The sequence below is a fragment of the Coregonus clupeaformis genome, chromosome 12 (assembly GCF_020615455.1).
Source record: "Coregonus clupeaformis isolate EN_2021a chromosome 12, ASM2061545v1, whole genome shotgun sequence".
Classification (NCBI taxonomy): domain Eukaryota; kingdom Metazoa; phylum Chordata; class Actinopteri; order Salmoniformes; family Salmonidae; genus Coregonus; species Coregonus clupeaformis.
The window spans coordinates 47,143,053-47,162,801 of NC_059203.1; the positions used below are offsets into that span (position 1 = coordinate 47,143,053).

Genomic DNA, 19,749 nt, shown 5'->3' on the forward strand with positions numbered 1-19,749 from the left:
CCACAGACCCACTCCAAAAGGCTTTCGGAGCCATCATCGATTCAGTGGGTTTTGTCCAACATGTCTTCGGACCTACGCATTGCCACAGTCATACCCTGGATCTTTTTCTCATCCGTGGAATAAATATTGTGGCTCTAAATGTTCTTCCTCATAATCCTGGACTATCGGACCACCATCTTATTACGTTTCCAATCGCAACAAATAATCTGCTAAGACCCCAACCAAGGATTATCAAAAGCCGTGCTATAATTTACCAGACAACCCAAAGATTCCTAGATGCCCTTCCAGACTCCCTCCACCTACCCAAGGACGTAGGAGTACAAAAATCAGTTTACCACCTAACAGAGGATCTAAATGTAACCTTGCGTAATACCCTAGATGCAGTCATACCTCTAAAAACAAAAACGAATTTGTCACAAGAAATTAGCTACCTGGTAAACAGAAAATACCAGAGCCCTGAAGCAAGCGTCCAGAAAATTGGAACGGAAATGGCGCTCCACCAAACTGGAAGTCTCCCGACTTGGAAAGACGGTACCGGGCAATATCGAAGAGCTGCAGCTCGATCAGCCTACTTTTCCAACCTGATTGAGGAGAATAAAAACAATCCAAAATAAATGTTTGATACTGTCGCAAAGCTAACTAAAAAGCAGCATTCCCCAAGAGAAGATGGCCTTCACTTTAGCAGTGATGAATTCATTAACTTCTTTGACGAAAATAAGTTCACGATCATTGGAAAGCAAATTATGGACTCCTCTTTGAATCTGCATATCTCTCCAAAACTCAGTTGTCCAGAGTCTGCACAGAACTGCCAGGACCTAAGATCAATGGAGACACTGGACTTTTTTTAATCCTGTATCTCTCGAAACATTCACGAAAATAGTCATGGCCTCCAACCCTTCCAGCTGCCTACTGGGCCCTATTCCAAGTACTTCCTGTGCTTGGCCCTCCTATGTTGAACATAATAAATGGCTCCCTATCCTCCGGATGTGTACCAAACTCACTAAAAGTGGGGTAATAAAGCATCTCCTGAAAAAGCCAAACCTTGACTCAGAAATTGTATATCGAATCTCCCATTCCCCTCAATATGTTTTGAAAAAGCTGTTGCGCAGCAACTCACTGCCTTCCTGAAGACAAATTATGTTTATGAAATGCTCCAGTCTGGTTTTAGGCCCCATCATAGTACTGAGACTGCACTCGTGAAGGTGGTAAATGACCTTTTAATGGCGTCAGACCAAGGCTCTGCAGCTGTCCTCATGCTCCTAGAACTTTGACACCATCAATCACCACATTCTTTTGGAGAGATTGGAAACCCTAATTGGTCTACACGGACAAGTTCTTGCCTGGTTTAGATCTTATCTGTCGGAAAGATATCAGTTTGTCTCTGTGGATGTTTTGTCCTCTGACAAATAAATTGTACGTTTCGGTGCTCCTCAAGGTTCCGTTTTAGGATATATTTCACAATATATTCTACCTCTTGGTGATGTCATTCGGAAACACAATGTCAATTTTCACTGGTATGTGGACGACACACAGCTGTACATTTTGAGGTAACATGGTGAACCCTCAAAATTGCCTACCCTGGAAGCCTGTGTTTCAGACATAATGATCACTCTTTTGACTAACATATCAAGAATATTTCAAGGGCAGCTTTTTTCCCCCATCTTCGTAACATTGCAAAAATCAGAAACTGTTTGTCTATCCATGTCAGAGACGCAGACTCTGTCTCAATCTTTAAGTCTTTACTGAAGACTCATCCCTTCAGTAGGTCCTATGATTGAGTGTAGTCTGGCCCAGGGGTGCGATGGTGAACAGGGGATTCTCTGCCTCTGACCCTATCACTGGCTTACTAGTGCTCTTCCATGCCGTGCCGTCCCTAGGAGGGGTGCGTCACTTGAGTAGGTTGAGTCACTGACGTGATCTTCCTGTCCGTTTTTGCGCCACCTCGGGCTCGTGCGGTGGAGGAGATCTTCGTGGGCTATACTCAGCCTTGTCTCAGGGTAGTAAGTTGGTGGTATGTTGATATCCCTCTAGTGGTATGGGGGCTGCGCTTTGGCAAAGTGGGTGGGGTTATAGAGTGGGGGAAAAAAGTATTTAGTCAGCCACCAATTGTGCAAGTTCTCCCACTTAAAAAGATGAGAGAGGCCTGTAATTTTCATCATAGGTACACGTCAACTATGACAGACAAATTGAGAAAAAACATCCAGAAAATCACATTGTAGGATTTTTAATGAATTTTTTTGCAAATTATGGTGGAAAATAAGTATTTGGTCACCTACAAACAAGCAAGATTTCTGGCTCTCACAGACCTGTAACTTCTTCTTTAAGAGGCTCCTCTGTCCTCCACTCGTTACCTGTATTAATGGCACCTGTTTGAACTTGTTATCAGTATAAAAGACACCTGTCCACAACCTCAAACAGTCACACTCCAAACTCCACTATGGCCAAGACCAAAGAGCTGTCAAAGGACACCAGAAACAAAATTGTAGACCTGCACCAGGCTGGGAAGACTGAATCTGCAATAGGTAAGCAGCTTGGTTTGAAGAAATCAACTGTGGGAGCAATTATTAGGAAATGGAAGACATACAAGACCACTGATAATCTCCCTCGATCTGGGGCTCCACGCAAGATCTCACCCCGTGGGGTCAAAATGATCACAAGAACGGTGAGCAAAAATCCCAGAACCACACGGGGGGACCTAGTGAATGACCTGCAGAGAGCTGGGACCAAAGTAACAAAGCCTACCATCAGTAACACACTACGCCGCCAGGGACTCAAATCCTGCAGTGCCAGACGTGTCCCCCTGCTTAAGCCAGTACATGTCCAGGCCCGTCTGAAGTTTGCTAGAGTGCATTTGGATGATCCAGAAGAGGATTGGGAGAATGTCATATGGTCAGATGAAACCAAAATAGAACTTTTTGGTAAAAACTCAACTCGTCGTGTTTGGAGGACAAAGAATGCTGAGTTGCATTCAAAGAACACCATACCTACTGTGAAGCATGGGGGTGGAAACATCATGCTTTGGGGCTGTTTTTCTGCAAAGGGACCAGGGACGACTGATCCGTGTAAAGGAAAGAATGAATGGGGCCATGTATCGTGAGATTTTGAGTGAAAACCTCCTGCCATCAGCAAGGGCATTGAAGATGAAACGTGGCTGGGTCTTTCAGCATGACAATGATCCCAAACACACCGCCCGGCAACGAAGGAGTGGCTTCGTAAGAAGCATTTCAAGGTCCTGGAGTGGCCTAGCCAGTCTCCAGATCTCAACCCCATAGAAAATCTTTGGAGGGAGTTGAAAGTCCGTGTTGCCCAGCGACAGCCCCCAAAACATCACTGCTCTAGAGGAGATCTGCATGGAGGAATGGGCCAAAATACCAGCAACAGTGTGTGAAAACCTTGTGAAGACTTACAGAAAACGTTTGACCTGTGTCATTGCCAACAAAGGGTATATAACAAAGTATTGAGAAACTTTTGTTATTGACCAAATACTTATTTTCCACCATAATTTGCAAATAAATTCATTAAAAATCCTACAATGTGATTTTCCTTTCTCATTTTGTCTGTCATAGTTGACGTGTACCTATGATGAAAATGACAGACTAAATACTTTTTTCCCCCACTGTATCCTGTCTGGTTGGCCCTGTCTGAGGGTTTCGTCGGACGGGGCCACAGTCTCCCCGACCCAGCCTCCAGTATCTATGCGCTGGGGAGCTAGGGTCAGTCTGTCCTATCTGGTGAAATTGTCCTGTCTTATCTGGTGTCCTGCACGCTGCTATGGAACCCTGACCGGTTTATCGGATGTGCCTCTCTCTCTCTCTCTCTCTCTCTCTCTCTCTCTCTCTCTCCCTCTCTCTCTCTCTCTCTCTCTCTCTCTCTCTCTCTCTCTCTCTCTCTCTCTCTCTCTCTCTCTCTCTCTCTCTCTCTCTCTCTCTCTCTCTCTCTCTCTCTCTCTCTCTCTCTCTCTCTCTCTCTCTCTCTCTCTCTCTCTCTCTCTCTCTCTCTCTCTCTCTCTCTCTCTCTCTCTCTCTCTCTCTCTCTCTCTCTCTCTCTCTCTCTCTCTCTCTCTCTCTCTCTCTCTCTCTCTCTCTCTCTCTCTCTCTCTCTCTCTCTCTCTCTCTCTCTCTCTCTCTCTCTCTCTCTCTCTCTCTCTCCTCTCTCTCTCTCTCTCTCTCTCTCTCTCTCTCTCTCTCTCTCTCTCTCTCTCTCTCTCTCTCTCTCTCTCTCTCTCTCTCTCTCTCTCTCTCTCTCTCTCTCTCTCTCTCTCTCTCTCTCTCTCTCTCTCTCTCTCTCTCTCTCTCTCTCTCAACTCTCTCTCTACTCTCTCTCAACCTCTCTCTACCTCTCTCTCAACCTCTCTTTACCTCTCTCTCAACCTCTCTCTCTCAACCTCTCTCTCTCTCTCAACCTCTCTCTCTCTCTCAACCTCTCTCTCTCTCTCAACCTCTCTCTCTCTCTCAACCTCTCTCTCTCTCTCTACCTCTCAATGCTCAGCAATGAAAAGCCAACTGACATTTACCCCTGAGGTGCTGACCTGTTGCACCCTCTATATGCGCTTTGATTATTATTTGACCCTACTGGTCATCTATGAACATTTGAACATCTTGAACAATGATCTGGCCGTAATGGCCATGCACTCTTATAATCGCCACCCGGCACAGCCAGAAGGGGACTGGCCACCCCTCAGAGCCTGGTTCATCTCTAGGTTTCTTCCTAGGTTCCTGCCTTTCTAGGGAGCTTTTCCTAGCCACTGTGTTTCTACATCTGCTGTTTGGGGTTCTACGCTGGGTTTCTGTATAAGCACTTTGTGACATCTGCTGATGTAAAAAGGGCTTTATAAATACATTTGATTTTATCTGCACGCCGACAGACCACATCACAATTAAGGGACTGGTCTTAGTGATTCCAATTTGTCTATATGTAGCAGAGCTAAAATGTGCCTACAATAAAGTATACAGTGCATTCGGAAAGTATTCAGACCCCTTCCCTTTTTCCACATTGTTACAGTACAGCCTTATTCTAAAATTGATTAAAAAAATTAAAATCCTCAATCTACACACAATACCCCATAATGACAAAGCGAAAACAGGTTCTTCGAATTTTTTGCTAATTTATAAAAAATAACAGAAATAACTTTACATAAGTATTCAGACCCTTTGCTATGAGACTTGAAATTGAGCTCATTTGCATCCTGTTTCCACTGATCATCCTTGAGATGTTTCTACAACTTGATTGGAGTCCACCTGTGGTAAATTCAATTGATTGGACATGATTTGGAAAGGCACACACCTGTCTATATAAGGTCCAACAGTTGACGGTGCATGTCAAAGCAAAAACCAAGCCATGAGGTTGAAGGAATTGTCCGTAGAGCTCCGAGACAGGATTTTGTCGAGGCACAGGTCTGGGGAAGGGTACCAAAAAAAATTCTGCAGCATTGAAGGTCCCCAAGAACACAGTGGCCTCCGTCATTCTTAAATGGAAGAAGTTTGCAGCCGGCCGCGACCAGGAGACCCATGGGCGGCGCACAATTGGTCCAGCGTCGTCCAAGGTAGGGGAGGGTTTGGCCGGCAGGGATTTGGGTTCGTTTCCCACGGGGGGCCAGTATGAAAAATAAAAAAATAATAAATAAAATAATGTATGCTTTCACTAACTGTGAGTCGCTCTGGATAAGAGCGTCTGCTAAATGACTAAAATGAAATGAAAATGAAGTTTAGAACCACAAAGACAGGCCAAACTGAGCAATTGGAGAAGAAGAACCCAATGGTCACTCTGACAGAGCTCCAGAGTTCCTCTGTGGAGATGGAGAACCTTCCAGAAGGACAACCATCTCTACAGCACTCCACCAATCAGGCCTTTATGGTAGTGTGGCCAGACGGAAGACACTCCTCAGTAAAAGGCACTTGACAGCCCGCTTGGAGTTTGCCAAAAGGCACCTAAAGACTCTCAGACCATGAGAAACAAGATTCTCTGGTCTGATGAAACCAAGATTGAACTTCTTGGCCTGAATGCCAAGGGTCCCGTCTGGAGGAAACCTGGCACCATATCCCTACGGTGAAGCATGGTGGTGGCAGCATCATGCTGTGGGGATGTTTTTCAGCGGCAGGGACTGGGAGACTAGTAAGGATCAAGGGAAAGATGAACGGAGCAAAGTACTGAGAGATCCTTGATGAAAACCAGCTCCAGAGCGCTCAGGACATCAGACTGGGGTGAAGGTTCACCTTCCAACAGGACAACGACCCTAAGCACACAGCCAAGACAACGCAGGAGTGGCTTCGGGACAAGTCTCTGAATGTCCTTAAGTCGCCCAGCCAGAGCCCGGACATGAACCAGATCGAACATCTCTGGAGAGACCTGAAAATAGCTGTGCAGCGACGCTCCCCATCCAACCTGACAGAGCTTGAGAGGATCTGCAGAGAAGAATGGGAGAAACTCCCCAAATACAGGTGTGCCAAGCTTGTAGCGTCATACCCAAGAAGACCTCGAGGCTGTAATCACTGCCAAAGGTGCTTCAACAAAGTACTGAGTAAAGGGTCTGAGTACTTATGTAAATGTGATATTTCAGTTGATTAAAAAAATTTTTTTTTGCTTTGTCATTATGGGGTATTGTGTGTAGATTGATGAGGGGAAAAAACTATTTAATCAATTTTAGAATAAGGCTGTAACGTAACAAAATGTGGAAAAAGTCAAGGGGTCTGAATACTTTCCGAATGCAATGTACACTCACAGCAGCCATTCATGTCTGCTATAGTCTCGTAAACCTGACCCTAGCTAACAGTAAATAGGGCCTGGTTTCAATGATGGACTCTTCCTAAGTTGTTACCTTACCCGCTTGAATAAAATACAAAATAGTAGAGAGCAATAGGGCTGTGACAGTCATGGAATTTTGGATGACAGTAATTGGTCAGCCAAATGATCGTTGTCACCATAATAACCGTTCGAATAGCACAACAACAAATGTTCTCCTCCACTCCTGACTGCATGTGCTGCCATAGAAATAGAATGAATAGAACAGGCATCCCCATTCAAGTCAATGAGTGCATTTCATAAGTGGCTAGTTTGCCTGAACTACCTTCACTAAAACTACTGCATAGATTTTGCCAGCAACGTTATTAATTATTATAAAAATAAAAATAAAATTCCTTATCGAAGTTTCCAAAAGAGTCCAGCATTGAAACCAGACCCTAGTCACTGTTGCCTAGGGTTGGGTTTTCGTGGCTAGGTCTGATAAGCTGTGTAGTGAAAGATGCAGTTGAAACATCCATCCACAAACCAAGCATAAGCAATCTCCCATCTTTCAGATGGCACTAACATGGAAAACAAAGCCAGAGATTGAACCATTATTGCATTAAACAAAGCTGTCCATTCACCCACAACACTTCAGTTAGAGATGGAATCCTAAAGAAAATAAGCCTCAATGGCCAGACTTCAGACTAATAAGGCTAAGCCAATGACCAACTAAACTAAACATTATTTCCAAGTACTGATCTGAAGCATTCGTGAGATGTGATCATGCTAGCCATGCCATCCTGTGTGAACAGAGGCATAAAGCCCCTCCTACGCAGAGTGCATTAGTTCCCTCTGAATCTCTGCTCCCTCAAGCAAATGGCAGAGCTGACAACAAATCCTTCTCTATCCCACCTTAATATCCTTTACATTGAAAAGCATATGCAGACAGTGTGTGTGTGTGCATTGGAGGACATGCCATCTAGCACATTATAGATTTGACTGCAGCATGGATCCACAGGGGAAAAGGATGACAACCTGCAGGAGCAAAGCCCCTTGACATCAGCAACAACAACCAACAAGACTGTTGGCCTGCCTGCCGGAGGTCAGAGCAGTGGAGTGGAATGCCAAGCTAAGGAGATTACACCCTCTTTCTCCGAGCCCAGAGAGTAGCTCCTGCCATGACTGCCACAAGCCAACCAAAACCCTGGCTGGACACATCTGTGGCCAGGGCCAGGCAAACAGACAGTCGACATCACTTATCTGGCTCAACATATAGGCTATTTTATCATCTTTAAAGCACTCAGTGCAAAACCAAAATGTTTACACCACTCTCTATGGTAAGTTGCTGCGTAAACAACAAGGTAACCAGAGACGTTTTGCTCTATCCTCACAGTCTTCCAGTAAGGGACTGGGCAATACAGCGACAGTATGATGTAGCCTAAAAGCAAGCAACGCTGGGCAAATTAATGCTCCAACCTCTGATATATTTTGAGAGGTGAAGTGAAAAGCAATGTTTTAACCCAGGGCAGTAGAGCTGGTGGAGGAGTCAGTCGGTCAGCCTAGAGCTATTTTTCTGTGGTCCTGTATGGCTCAGTTGGTAGAGCATGGTGCTTGCACTGCCAAGTTTGTGGGTTCGATTCCTGGGGCAACCCATACGTAAAACTGTATGCATGCATAACTAAGTTGCTTTGGATAAAAGCGTCTGCTAAATGTTATATATATATATTATATATTATTATTATTATCATTATATATTATTCTCCTCCTGGTGGCCTGTTGTACAGAGGAATGCTCTGTCTCTCTGACTGAGAACCTCCTCATGGAGCTGCAGTGGCATTACAGCCAGAGAGAGAACAAGAGGAAGAAATGTGTGTGTGTGTGTGTGTGTGTGTGTGTCTCTCTCTCCACCAAATTCCATCCCACCCAGCAACATATCCCCTTCGGTCTCAGCTGGCAAAACCTTAGATCAATACCACTCAACAGAGACCTCCCACCTGGCACCTCAAGTACCTTCTAAAAACAGCCTTCTGAGTTGAACAGCTTTTAGGCACCTTTGTTCATCACACCGTGACACTTTTTACTCAGCATTATCAGGGCTTGTGTTCAATGTGAACTTTGTACCCACAGGCAAAACCATTGCACAATGTGTTTCATCAACCGTCCAACTGGTGTTTGTCAGCTAAAAGCAGGGAAAGAAGAAACAAAAATGAAACTGAAAGACAGCACATGTTGGCTAATAAGTCCAGCAACATTCCTGTTCCTTTCGTTTCACTGAGCTTAACAAGAAATGACGACGACCCGTACACAACACTTGAAACAGAAATGCCAAACTCAAAGGGGCCAAAAGTCATTTGTTTCCAATGGAGGCTATGGGTACCTCTCTTCTCTCCTAGTCCTGTAGATCTGGGCAGCTTCTTAACCTCCTGCCGTAATACTAAATGTCACAACAGTTGCTGTTGGAAAAGGCTCCAAGGAGAGAAACAAACTGTCCAAGAATGTTGTACCAATTAATTCTGCATTGAGATTCCACTGCCCTGACCTTTTTTCATGCTCCAAGGCAGCCTGGATAAACGAAGAAGGCCAGTTGAGGCTTGTCGAGCTCAGCTCCCAGTTCATACTGGGCCCTGTGTAGCTCAGTTGGTAGAGCATGGTGCTTGCAACGCCAGGGTTATGGGTTCGATTCCCACGGGGGGCTAGTATGAAAATAAAAAAAATGTATGCACTCACTAACTAAGTCGCTCTGGATAAGAGCTTCTGCTAAAATGTAAAATAATGTTATTAGCAGTCAGCAGCAAGTAGACCATTTCAATTGAACTAGGGGGAAGGACATGTGAAATAGGGTACTAAGCCTTTGACTCTCACGTACTCAACATTAATATACTAAAAAGAGAAGTTCTCTCTCCTCCTGAGTCAAAGACATACAGTGCATTCGGGAACGTATTTAGACCCCTTGAATTTTTCCACATTTTGTTACGTTACAGCCTTATTCTAAAATTGATTAAATAAATAATTATCTACACTCAATACACCATAATGTCAAAGTAAAAATAAAAAACAGAAATACCTTATTTAAATAAGTATTGAGACCCTTTGCTATGAGACTCGAAATTGAGCTCAGGTGCATCCTGCTTCCATTTATCATCCTTGAGATGTTTCTACAACTTGATTGGAGTCCAGGGGTGGTAAATTATATTGATTGGACATGATTTGGAAATGAACACATCTGTCTATTTAAGGTCCAACAGTTGACAGTGCATGTCAGAGCAAAAACCAAGCCATGAGGTCGAAGGAATTGTCCGTAGAGCTCCGAGACAGGATTGTGTCGAGGCACAAATCTGGGGAAGGGTACCAAAACAATTCTGCAGCATTGAAGGTCCCCAAGAACACAGTGGCCTCCATCATTCTTAAATGGAAGAAGTTTGGAACTACCAAGACTCTTCCTAGAGCTGGCTGCCCGGCCAAACTGAGCAATCGGGGGAGAAGGGCCTTGGTCAGGGAGGTGACCAAGAACCCGATGGTCACTCTGACAGAGCTCCAGAGTTCCTCTGTGGAAATGGGGGAACCTTCCAAAAGGACAACCATCTCTACAGCACTCCCCCAATCAGGCCTTTATGGTAGTGTGGCCAGACGGAAGACACTCCTCAGTAAAAGGCACTTGACAGCCCGCTTGGAGTTTGCCAAAAGGCACCTAAAGACTCTCAGACCATGAGAAACAAGATTCTCTGGTCTGATGAAACCAAGATTGAACTTCTTGGCCTGAATGCCAAGGGTCCCGTCTGGAGGAAACCTGGCACCATCCCTACGGTGAAGCATGGTGGTGGCAGCATCATGCTGTGGGGATGTTTTTCAGCGGCAGGGACTGGGAGACTAGTAAGGATCAAGGGAAAGATGAACGGAGCAAAGTACTGAGAGATCCTTGATGAAAACCAGCTCCAGAGCGCTCAGGACCTCAGACTGGGGTGAAGGTTCACCTTCCAACAGGACAACGACCCTAAGCACACAGCCAAGACAACGCAGGAGTGGCTTCGGGACAAGTCTCTGAATGTCCTTAAGTGGCCCAGCCAGAGCCCGGACATGAACCAGATCGAACATCTCTGGAGAGACCTGAAAATAGCTGTGCAGTGACGCTCCCCATCCAACCTGACAGAGCTTGAGAGGATCTGCAGAGAAGAATGGGAGAAACTCCCCAAATACAGGTGTGTCAAGCTTGTAGCGTCATACCCAAGAAGACTCGAGGCTGTAATCGCTGCCAAAGGTGCTTCAACAAACTACTGAGTAAAGGGTCTGAATACGTATGTAATTGTGATTTCAGTTCTTGTATTTTTTCTAAATTTGCAAAAAAATCAAAAAAGCTGTTTTTGCTTTGTCATTTTGGGGTATTGTGTGTAGATTGATGAGGATTGTTATTTACATCCATTTTAGAATAAGGCTGTAACAAAATTTGGAAAAGTCAAGGGGTCTGAATATTGGTATTTTATTAGGATCCCCATTAGCTGTTGCAAAAGCAGCAGCTACACTTCCTGGGGTCCACACAAAACATGACACAATACAGAACACTAATAGACAAGAACAGCTCAAGGACAGAACTACATTAAAAAAAAAATTAAAGGCACACGTAGCCTACATATCAATACATACACACAAACTATCTAGGTCAAATAGGGGAGAGGCTTTGTGCCGTGAGGTGTTGCTTTATCTGTTTCTTGAAACCAGGTTTGCTGTTTATTTGAGCAATATGAGATGGAACGGAGTTCCATGCAATAATGGCTCTATTTAATACTGTACGCTTTTTTGAATTTGTTCTGGATTTGGGGACTGTGAAAATACCCCTGGTGGCATGTCTGGTGGGGTAAGTGTGTGTGTCAGAGCTGTGTGTAAATTGACTATGCAAACAATTTGGGATTTTCAACACATTAATGTTTCTTATAAAAAGAAGAAGTGATGCAGTCAGTCTCTCCTCAACTCTTAGCCAAGAGAGACTGGCATGCATAGTATTTATATCAGCCCACGATTACAATGAAGAGCAAGACGTGGCGCTCTGTTTTGGGCCAGCTGCAGCTTAACTAGGTCTTTCCTTGCAGCACTGGACCACACGACTGTACAATAATCAAGATTAGACAAAACTAGAGCCTGCAGAACTTGCTTTTTGGAGTGTGGTGTCAAAAGAGCAGAGCATCTCTTTATTACGGACAAACATCTCCCCCTCTTTACAACCATTGAATCTATATGTTTTGACCATGATAGTTTACAATCTAAGGTAATGCCAAGTAATTTAGTCTCCTCAACTTGTTCAACAGCCACACCATTAATTTCCAGATTCAGCTGAGGTCTCGAATTTAGGGAATGATGTTCAGGACCAGTTTATTAGTGGCCACCTATTGCTAAACTGACTGCAACTCTTTGTTAAGGGTTTCGGTGACTTCATTAGCTGTGGTTGCTGATGCGTATATGGTTGAATCATCAGCATACATGGACACACGTGCTTTGTTTAATGCCAGTGGCAGGTCATTGGTAAAAATAGAAAAGCGTAGAGGGCCTAGAGAGCTGCCCTGGGGTACACCACACTTTACATGTTTGACATTGGAGAAGCTTCCATTAAAGAAAACTGAGTTCAATTAGATAGATAGCGCTGAATCCACGATATGGCAGAGGTTGAAAAGCCATAACACATACAGTGGGGAAAAAAGTATTTAGTCAGCCACCAATTGTGCAAGTTCTCCCACTTAAAAAGATGAGAGGCCTGTAATGTTCGTCATAGGTACACGTCAACTATGACAGACAAAATGAGAAAGAAAAATCCAGAAAATCACATTGTAGGATTTTTAATGAAATTATTTGCAAATTATGGTGGAAAATAAGTATTTGGTCAATAACAAAAGTTTCTCAATACTTTGTTATATACCCTTTGTTGGCAATGACACAGGTCAAACGTTTTCTGTAAGTCTTCACAAGGTTTTCACACACTGTTGCTGGTATTTTGGCCCATTCCTCCATGCAGATCTCCTCTAGAGCAGTGATGTTTTGGGGCTGTCGCTGGGCAACACGGACTTTCAACTCCTCCAAAGATTTTCTATGGGGTTGAGATCTGGAGACTGGCTAGGCCACTCCAGGACCTTGAAATGCTTCTTACGAAGCCACTCCTTCGTTGCCTGGGCGGTGTGTTTGGGATCATTGTCATGCTGAAAGACACAGCCACGTTTCATCTTCAATGCCCTTGCTGATGGAAGGAGGTTTTCACTCAAAATCTCATGATACATGGCCCCATTCATTCTTTCCTTTACACGGATCAGTCGTCCTGGTCCCTTTGCAGAAAAACAGCCCCAAAGCATGATGTTTCCACCCCCATGCTTCACAGTAGGTATGGTGTTCTTTGAATGCAACTCAGCATTCTTTGTCCTCCAAACACGACGAGTTGAGTTTTTACCAAAAAGTTATATTTTGGTTTCATCTGACCATATGACATTCTCCCAATCCTCTTCTGGATCATCCAAATGCACTCTAGCAAACTTCAGATGGGCCTGGACATGTACTGGCTTAAGCAGGGGGACACATCTGGCACTGCAGGATTTGAGTCCCTGGCGGCGTAGTGTGTTACTGATGGTAGGCTTTGTTACTTTGGTCCCAGCTCTCTGCAGGTCATTCACTAGGTCCCTCCGTGTGGTTCTGGGATTTTTGCTCACCGTTCTTGTGATCATTTTGACCCCACGGGGTGAGATCTTGCGTAGAGCCCCAGATCGAGGGAGATTATCAGTGGTCTTGTATGTCTTCCATTTCCTAATAATTGCTCCCACAGTTGATTTCTTCAAACCAAGCTGCTTACCTATTGCAGATTCAGTCTTCCCAGCCTGGTGCAAGTCTACAATTTTGTTTCTGGTGTCCTTTGACAGCTCTTTGGTCTTGGCCATAGTGGAGTTTGGAGTGTGACTGTTTGAGGTTGTGGACAGGTGTCTTTTATACTGATAACAAGTTCAAACAGGTGCCATTAATACAGGTAACGAGTGGAGGACAGAGGAGCCTCTTAAAGAAGAAGTTACAGGTCTGTGAGAGCCAGAAATCTTGCTTGTTTGTAGGTGACCAAATACTTATTTTCCACCATAATTTGCAAATAAATTCATTAAAAATCCTACAATGTGATTTTCAGGAGAAAAAAAATCTCAATTTGTCGGTCATAGTTGACGTATACCTATGATGAAAATTACAGGCCTCTCTCATCTTTTTAAGTGGGAGAACTTGCACAATTGGTGGCTGACTAAATACATTTTTTCCCCACTGTATGTTTTTTCAACAACAGGTTATGGTCAATAATATCAAAGGCTGCACTGTAATTTAACAGTACAGCTCCCACAATCTTATTATTATCAATTTCTTTCAACCAATCATCAGTAATTTGTGTCAGTGCAGTACATGTTGAGCGCCCTTCCCTATAAGCATGTTGAAAGTCTGTTGTCAATTTGTTTACAGAGATATAGCATTGTATTTGGTCAAACACAATTTTTTGCTAAGAGCTGGCAGCAAGCTTATAGGTCTTCTGTTCGAACCAGTAAAGGCCGCTTTACCATTCTTGGGTAGCGGAATTACTTTGGCTTCACTCCAGGCCTGAAGACAAAGACTTTCCTCTAGGCTCAGATTAAAGATATGACAGATACAGTTGAAGTCGGAAGTTTACATACACCTTAGCCAAATACATTTAAACTCAGTTTTTCACAATTCCTGACATTTAATCCTAGTAAGAATTCCCTGTCTTAGGTCAGTTATGATCACCACTTTATTTTAAGTATGTGAAATGTCAGAATAATAGTAGAGAGAATGATTTATTTCAGCTTTTATTTATTTCATCACATTCCCAGTGGGTCAGAAGTTTACATACACTCAATTAGTATTTGGTAGCATTGCCTTTAAATTGTTTAACTTGGGTCAAACATTTTGGGTAGCCTTCCACAAGCTTCCCACAATAAGTTGGGTGAATTTTGGCCCATTCTTCCAGACAGAGCTGGTGTAACTGAGTCAGGTTTGTAGGCCTCCTTGCTCGCACACGCTTTTTCAGTTCTGCCCACAAATGTTCTATAGGATTGAGGTCAGGGCTTTGTGATGGCTTCTCCAATCCCTTGACTTTGTTGTCCTTAAGCCATTTTGCCACAACTATGGAAGTATGCTTGGGGTCATTGTCCATTTGGAAGACCCATTTGCGACCAAGCTTTAACTTCCTGACTGATGTCTTGAGATGTTCCTTCCTCATGATGCCATCTATTTTGTGAAGTGCACCAGTCCCTCCTGCAGCAAAGCACCCCCACAGCATGATGCTGCCACCCCCGTGCTTCACGGTTGGGATGGTGGTCTTCGGCTTGCAAGCATCCCCTTTTTTCCTCCAAACATAACGATGGTTATTATGGCCAAACAGTTCTATTTTTGTTTAATCAGACCAGAGGACATTTCTCCAAAAAGTATGATTTTTGTCCCCATGTGCAGTTGCAAACCGTAGTCTGGCTTTTTTATGGCGGTTTTGGAGCAGTGGCTTCTTCCTTGCTGAGCGGCCTTTCAGGTTGTCGATATAGGACTCGTTTTACTGTGGATATAGATACTTTTGTACCTGTTTCCTCCAGCATCTTCACAATGTCCTTTGCTGTTGTTCTGGGATTGATTTGCACTTTTTGCACCAAAGTATGTTAATCTCTTGGAGACATCTCCAATTGACTCAAATGATGTCAATTAGTAATAATAATAATAATAATAATAATATGCCATTTAGCAGACGCTTTTATCCAAAGCGACTTACAGTCATGCGTGCATACATTTTTGTGTATGGGTGGTCCCGGGGATCGAACCCACTACCTTGGCGTTACAATTAGCCTATCAGAAGCTTCTAAAGCCATTACATCATTTTCTGGAATTTTCCAAGCTGTTTTAAGGCACTGTCAACTTAGTGTATGTAAACTTCTGACCCACTGGAATTGTGATACAGTGAATTATAAGTGAAATAATCTGTCTGTAAACAATTGTTGGAAAAATTACTTGTGTCATGCACAAAGTAGACTAACCGACTTGCCAAAACTATAGTTTGTTAACAAGAAATTTGTGGAGTGGTTGAAAAACGAGTTTTAAATGACTCCAACCGAAGTGTATGTAAACTTCCGACTTCAATTGTAGGAGTGGCTATAGAGTCAGCTACCATCCTCAGTATCTTTCCATCTAAATTGTCAATGCCAGGAGGTTTGTCATTATTGATCGATAACAATAATTTTTCCACCTCTCCCACACTAACTTTACAAAATTCAAAACTTGCAATGCTTTTCTTTCATAATTTTTTTTATGCATGAATACGATGGCTCACTGTTCATTGTTGGCATTTCCTGCCTAAGTTTGCCCACTTTGCCAATGAAGTAATCATTAAAATAATTGGCAACATCAAATGGTTTTGTGATGAATAAGCCATCTGATTACTTTCCGAACGCACTGTACATTCAGTAAGCAACAAGGGGATAACATAAAGAACATTCAGTGCCTGCAGCTATCTCACAGATAGGCCTAATGCCTATAGGGTAGAAGCGGGATTGAGGAAATTATTTCAAAGGGCACAAAGACATAAGAACCCAGTTCTGGTCATGCATTGTACATCTACATGAATGGAGCACATTCCGCTCCCACTTCCCCTTCCAGGCTCACAATTGATACAAAGATTAGGCTATATTACAAATGTCCTTCATATTTCTTACCAGAGCACAATTTAGCCCAATTTGCCAGTTAGCTACATATGTACTTGAGTATTTGTCATTTAAAAACCTATTTTCTGTGTATTTGCGTATTTTCAAATAATGTGGCCTGAATCAGTTACTTCCATTCGAAGTATTTGAAATTATTTTTCAAATAATTTCCTATAAATAGCCTGCTATTTGAAAGTATTTTTAAACACTATTTTCAAATACCTGGGTTAAATGCATGGGAGTGAGTTTGAGTCAGTGTATTTGAGTATTTTCAAATACTTTCCAAGTATATTTCCAAATACATTCCAATATTGAATTACACGTCATTTCAAATAAATAGCTAAATACTTACTTCCAAATGCCTTTGAAAGTAATGAAAGTACCCTAAATAGTATTAAAACCCAGGTCTGTTAGCTACTAGACTAACTGACGTTCACATCACACCCAAAACCATAAAAGTGTATGCAATTATATAGTACCCCTTCCTAAAATACCCAGTACACTGAGCAGCATAATTGGTGTGGCTTTGCAAGACCGTGATACTGTAGATCTTATCAGTAAGAAGATACTGTACTACCACATTCAATCCCTAAAGACTTCATTTGTCAGTGTGAATTACTGCAGTCAGGAGATTGTGTAACCCCTTCAGACGAGTGCCCAAGCGTTGTTAAGCATAAGCACTCAGGTCTGGTCCTTATCAGAGTGGTGTTGACCAACCACAGTGTGAATCAAGTGTTTACGTTCCGTTTCAGCAGTATCACAACTCTGCTCTAGTCAGACAGTGGCTCGGGACAAAGAGTGGGTCTCTGTAGCCGCCTTGAGTGTTGACGGATTTAAGAGTTTAATACACAAAACATATGTGATTGGACTTGTACTGTTATGCATACTGTACTCCAATGGAGTGCAAAGAAAGAGAAGAGAACAGGATTAGGCTGACTGCTATGCCAGATTTATGGGATTGGGTCTCTGTGGGACTAATCCATGTGTGGAAGAAAAGGCTAACGATATTAATTGAAACCTAGTTTGTCGTAATATCTGCAACATCAAAGGAAAATATATTGAATTGTTGCTCTATACTCTAGCATTAGTCTATACAGAGATGCTATTCAGAATTTCAGACTACATTTGTAATGAAAATCTCATACGGCCTTATTCTACCTTTCTTTGTTTACTCTGCCTGAGGGCAAAGACTGTGTTATTTTGTGAATCAATGGTTGGTCCGCCATCCTTTGGCAGAAAACGTTTGTATATCAACAAATTATTTACACTCCATTCCCCCCTAATTTAACCTCTGGGCCCTGACTATGACCAACACTGTTACCACTTATAATTCTGGACACCTCAGGGTCTGTACTGGAGGAGAAAGGATGACCAGTCAAACTGACCTGTATCTCCTCGTAGGCCTCGTCAATAGTGGTGACCTGGTGCTGCTCGTGTAAGGCTGGCTCGTCACAGAAGAAGCACACCAGGCTCTTGTCGCTAAGGCAGAAAAGCTTGACCTTCTCGTGGTCCTTGCAGGGATAGGAACTCCTCTGCGCGTTGAGGATTGCATCCAGCGGGAAGGCTGAGTAGCGTTCCACGATGTTGGACAGCTTGAGGCTTGGGGAGAGAAGAGGGTCTGCGAAGGTCCTCCTGCACTCAGGACAGTCTCGTACACCATGGGGCTCCTGTCTGCTCCAGTGCTCAGTGATGCACTTTCGACAGAAATAGTGCTCACAGCCGAAACTGACAGGGTCCTGGTAGATACTCAGACAGATGGAACACAGGAGCTCATCCTTCAGACAGCAAGCCATTTGCAAACACAGAGGTTGAGCTGCATCTAACTGCACACTGGCTATACTTTTTTAATACAATGCTCTGGCCTGTGAGAGATCAACTCAGGGTTTTTTTCTTGACTGGCAGTTCATTGACATCCACTTCAGAATCTTGGCCACTCTTCTATGATTTTCCTGTAGAGGGAAAAAAAAACTGCCATATCCATCTGAGAGCACTATCCAACAAGCAGCAATTCACATATATGGGTATTAAAAATGTGTATACATAAAACTACATCTGATAAAGGGATCAAGGATACTGGCATTGCTGACTAGCGCTAAGTGCAGTAAACCAACTATCTTTGCCTTCATCTATTGGTAAACAATAGCCAGCAACGACAGACTGGTTGCTGGAAGTTAGCTATGATTTTACAACTTGTTAGGAAATGTGAACCACTGTCAATGCTTTGCCTTATCAAAAGGATATAGCTTTTTTAATTGCATTCTCCTTGTCTTCTAGCTACGAAGATGGAGTGTCGCTCACAGTAACTGCAGTATTTTTACCATTGATTTTGACCTGTCCTCCCTTCGACACTGGTCATATCAGCTAGCAAGCTAGCTATGTTTTGAAGCTAGCCAGCTACGGCTAACGAATCGACATGTTTATAAAACGTGAGACAGCAGGCTCCCTTCAGTTGCCAAACAAACGTATTTAACTAACGTTAACGTTTGTTACCTGTATATTTCTGTACTTTACTTCGCTTGTCAGTTAGCTCATCATTAACATTTTCAGTTGTCAAACTGACAAACTAACGTTAGCTTGCTAGCGTTTGCTATCTAACGTTAATTGGCTAGCTAGCGAGCTAGTTATAGCTAACGTTAGTTGCCTTGCTGGCCAGCTGGATTTGTAAACATAGCTATCATCTGCTTCCTCCATAGGGAAGATAATGTGCTAAACTTACCTTAGCAAGTCTCCTTCTGTAACGTTACTTCAAATCAGTGTGCTTTAAACGCGACCCTGTCTGATCTTTCCCAAAACAATCAAAGAAGACAGCTCCACATCATATAAATCATTTCAGACAACCTCACTCACGGCACGGCTGTCACACTGACATGCACAACTTCTGACTTTCTGCTCATGTCCCTTTCAGGAAGGAAAGGAACACAGATAGAACAATGAGCCAGATAATTCACCGGATGTATAAATGTGAAGCATCCGGTTGGCGTTTCCACTCACTACCAAATATGGTGATGAGAGGAAGCCCAGTGGCCAGCAGTGGGAGAAGATCAAGCGAGATGGATTTTGTCTGACATTCTGCTAAATTTCTCATCGATGAAACATTTGATCTCCATACAGTTTATTGTTTCCAAACTTACACTCTATAACAAACAGAGTGGACTGCGTTTTGTAGACCTTTTGCCTAAGTTTCTAAAAAATGGGGTTGTTTAGAAGGGGTGCAAGGGCGAATTTAGTTATTGCAGTTGTGCACTTCACAGAGTAGGCGTTCCCTAACGGAAATATGAAAATAAATGCTAGAACGCGCCAATAGTATCTCACTAGCTCGTGATTAGCTCTG

At 43.2% G+C, this 19,749-nt stretch overlaps 1 protein-coding gene across 2 annotated transcripts in view; it reads right to left on the bottom strand.

The window, feature by feature from the left end:
* The window catches only part of LOC121578432 (E3 ubiquitin-protein ligase TRIM62-like), a 55,164-nt gene extending 35,863 nt beyond the window's left edge, over window positions 1-19,301 (bottom strand). For both annotated transcript variants that reach the window (XM_041892810.2, XM_045223899.1), the window contains exons 1-2: window positions 19,135-19,301; window positions 17,804-18,367 (exon numbers count right to left, since the gene is read on the bottom strand). In XM_041892810.2, the coding sequence (XP_041748744.1) occupies window positions 17,804-18,211 (408 nt within the window). In that variant the 5' untranslated portion in view covers window positions 18,212-18,367; window positions 19,135-19,301. The remainder of the gene's footprint in view (window positions 1-17,803; window positions 18,368-19,134) is intronic.
* Between the last annotated feature and the right edge of the window lie 448 nt (window positions 19,302-19,749).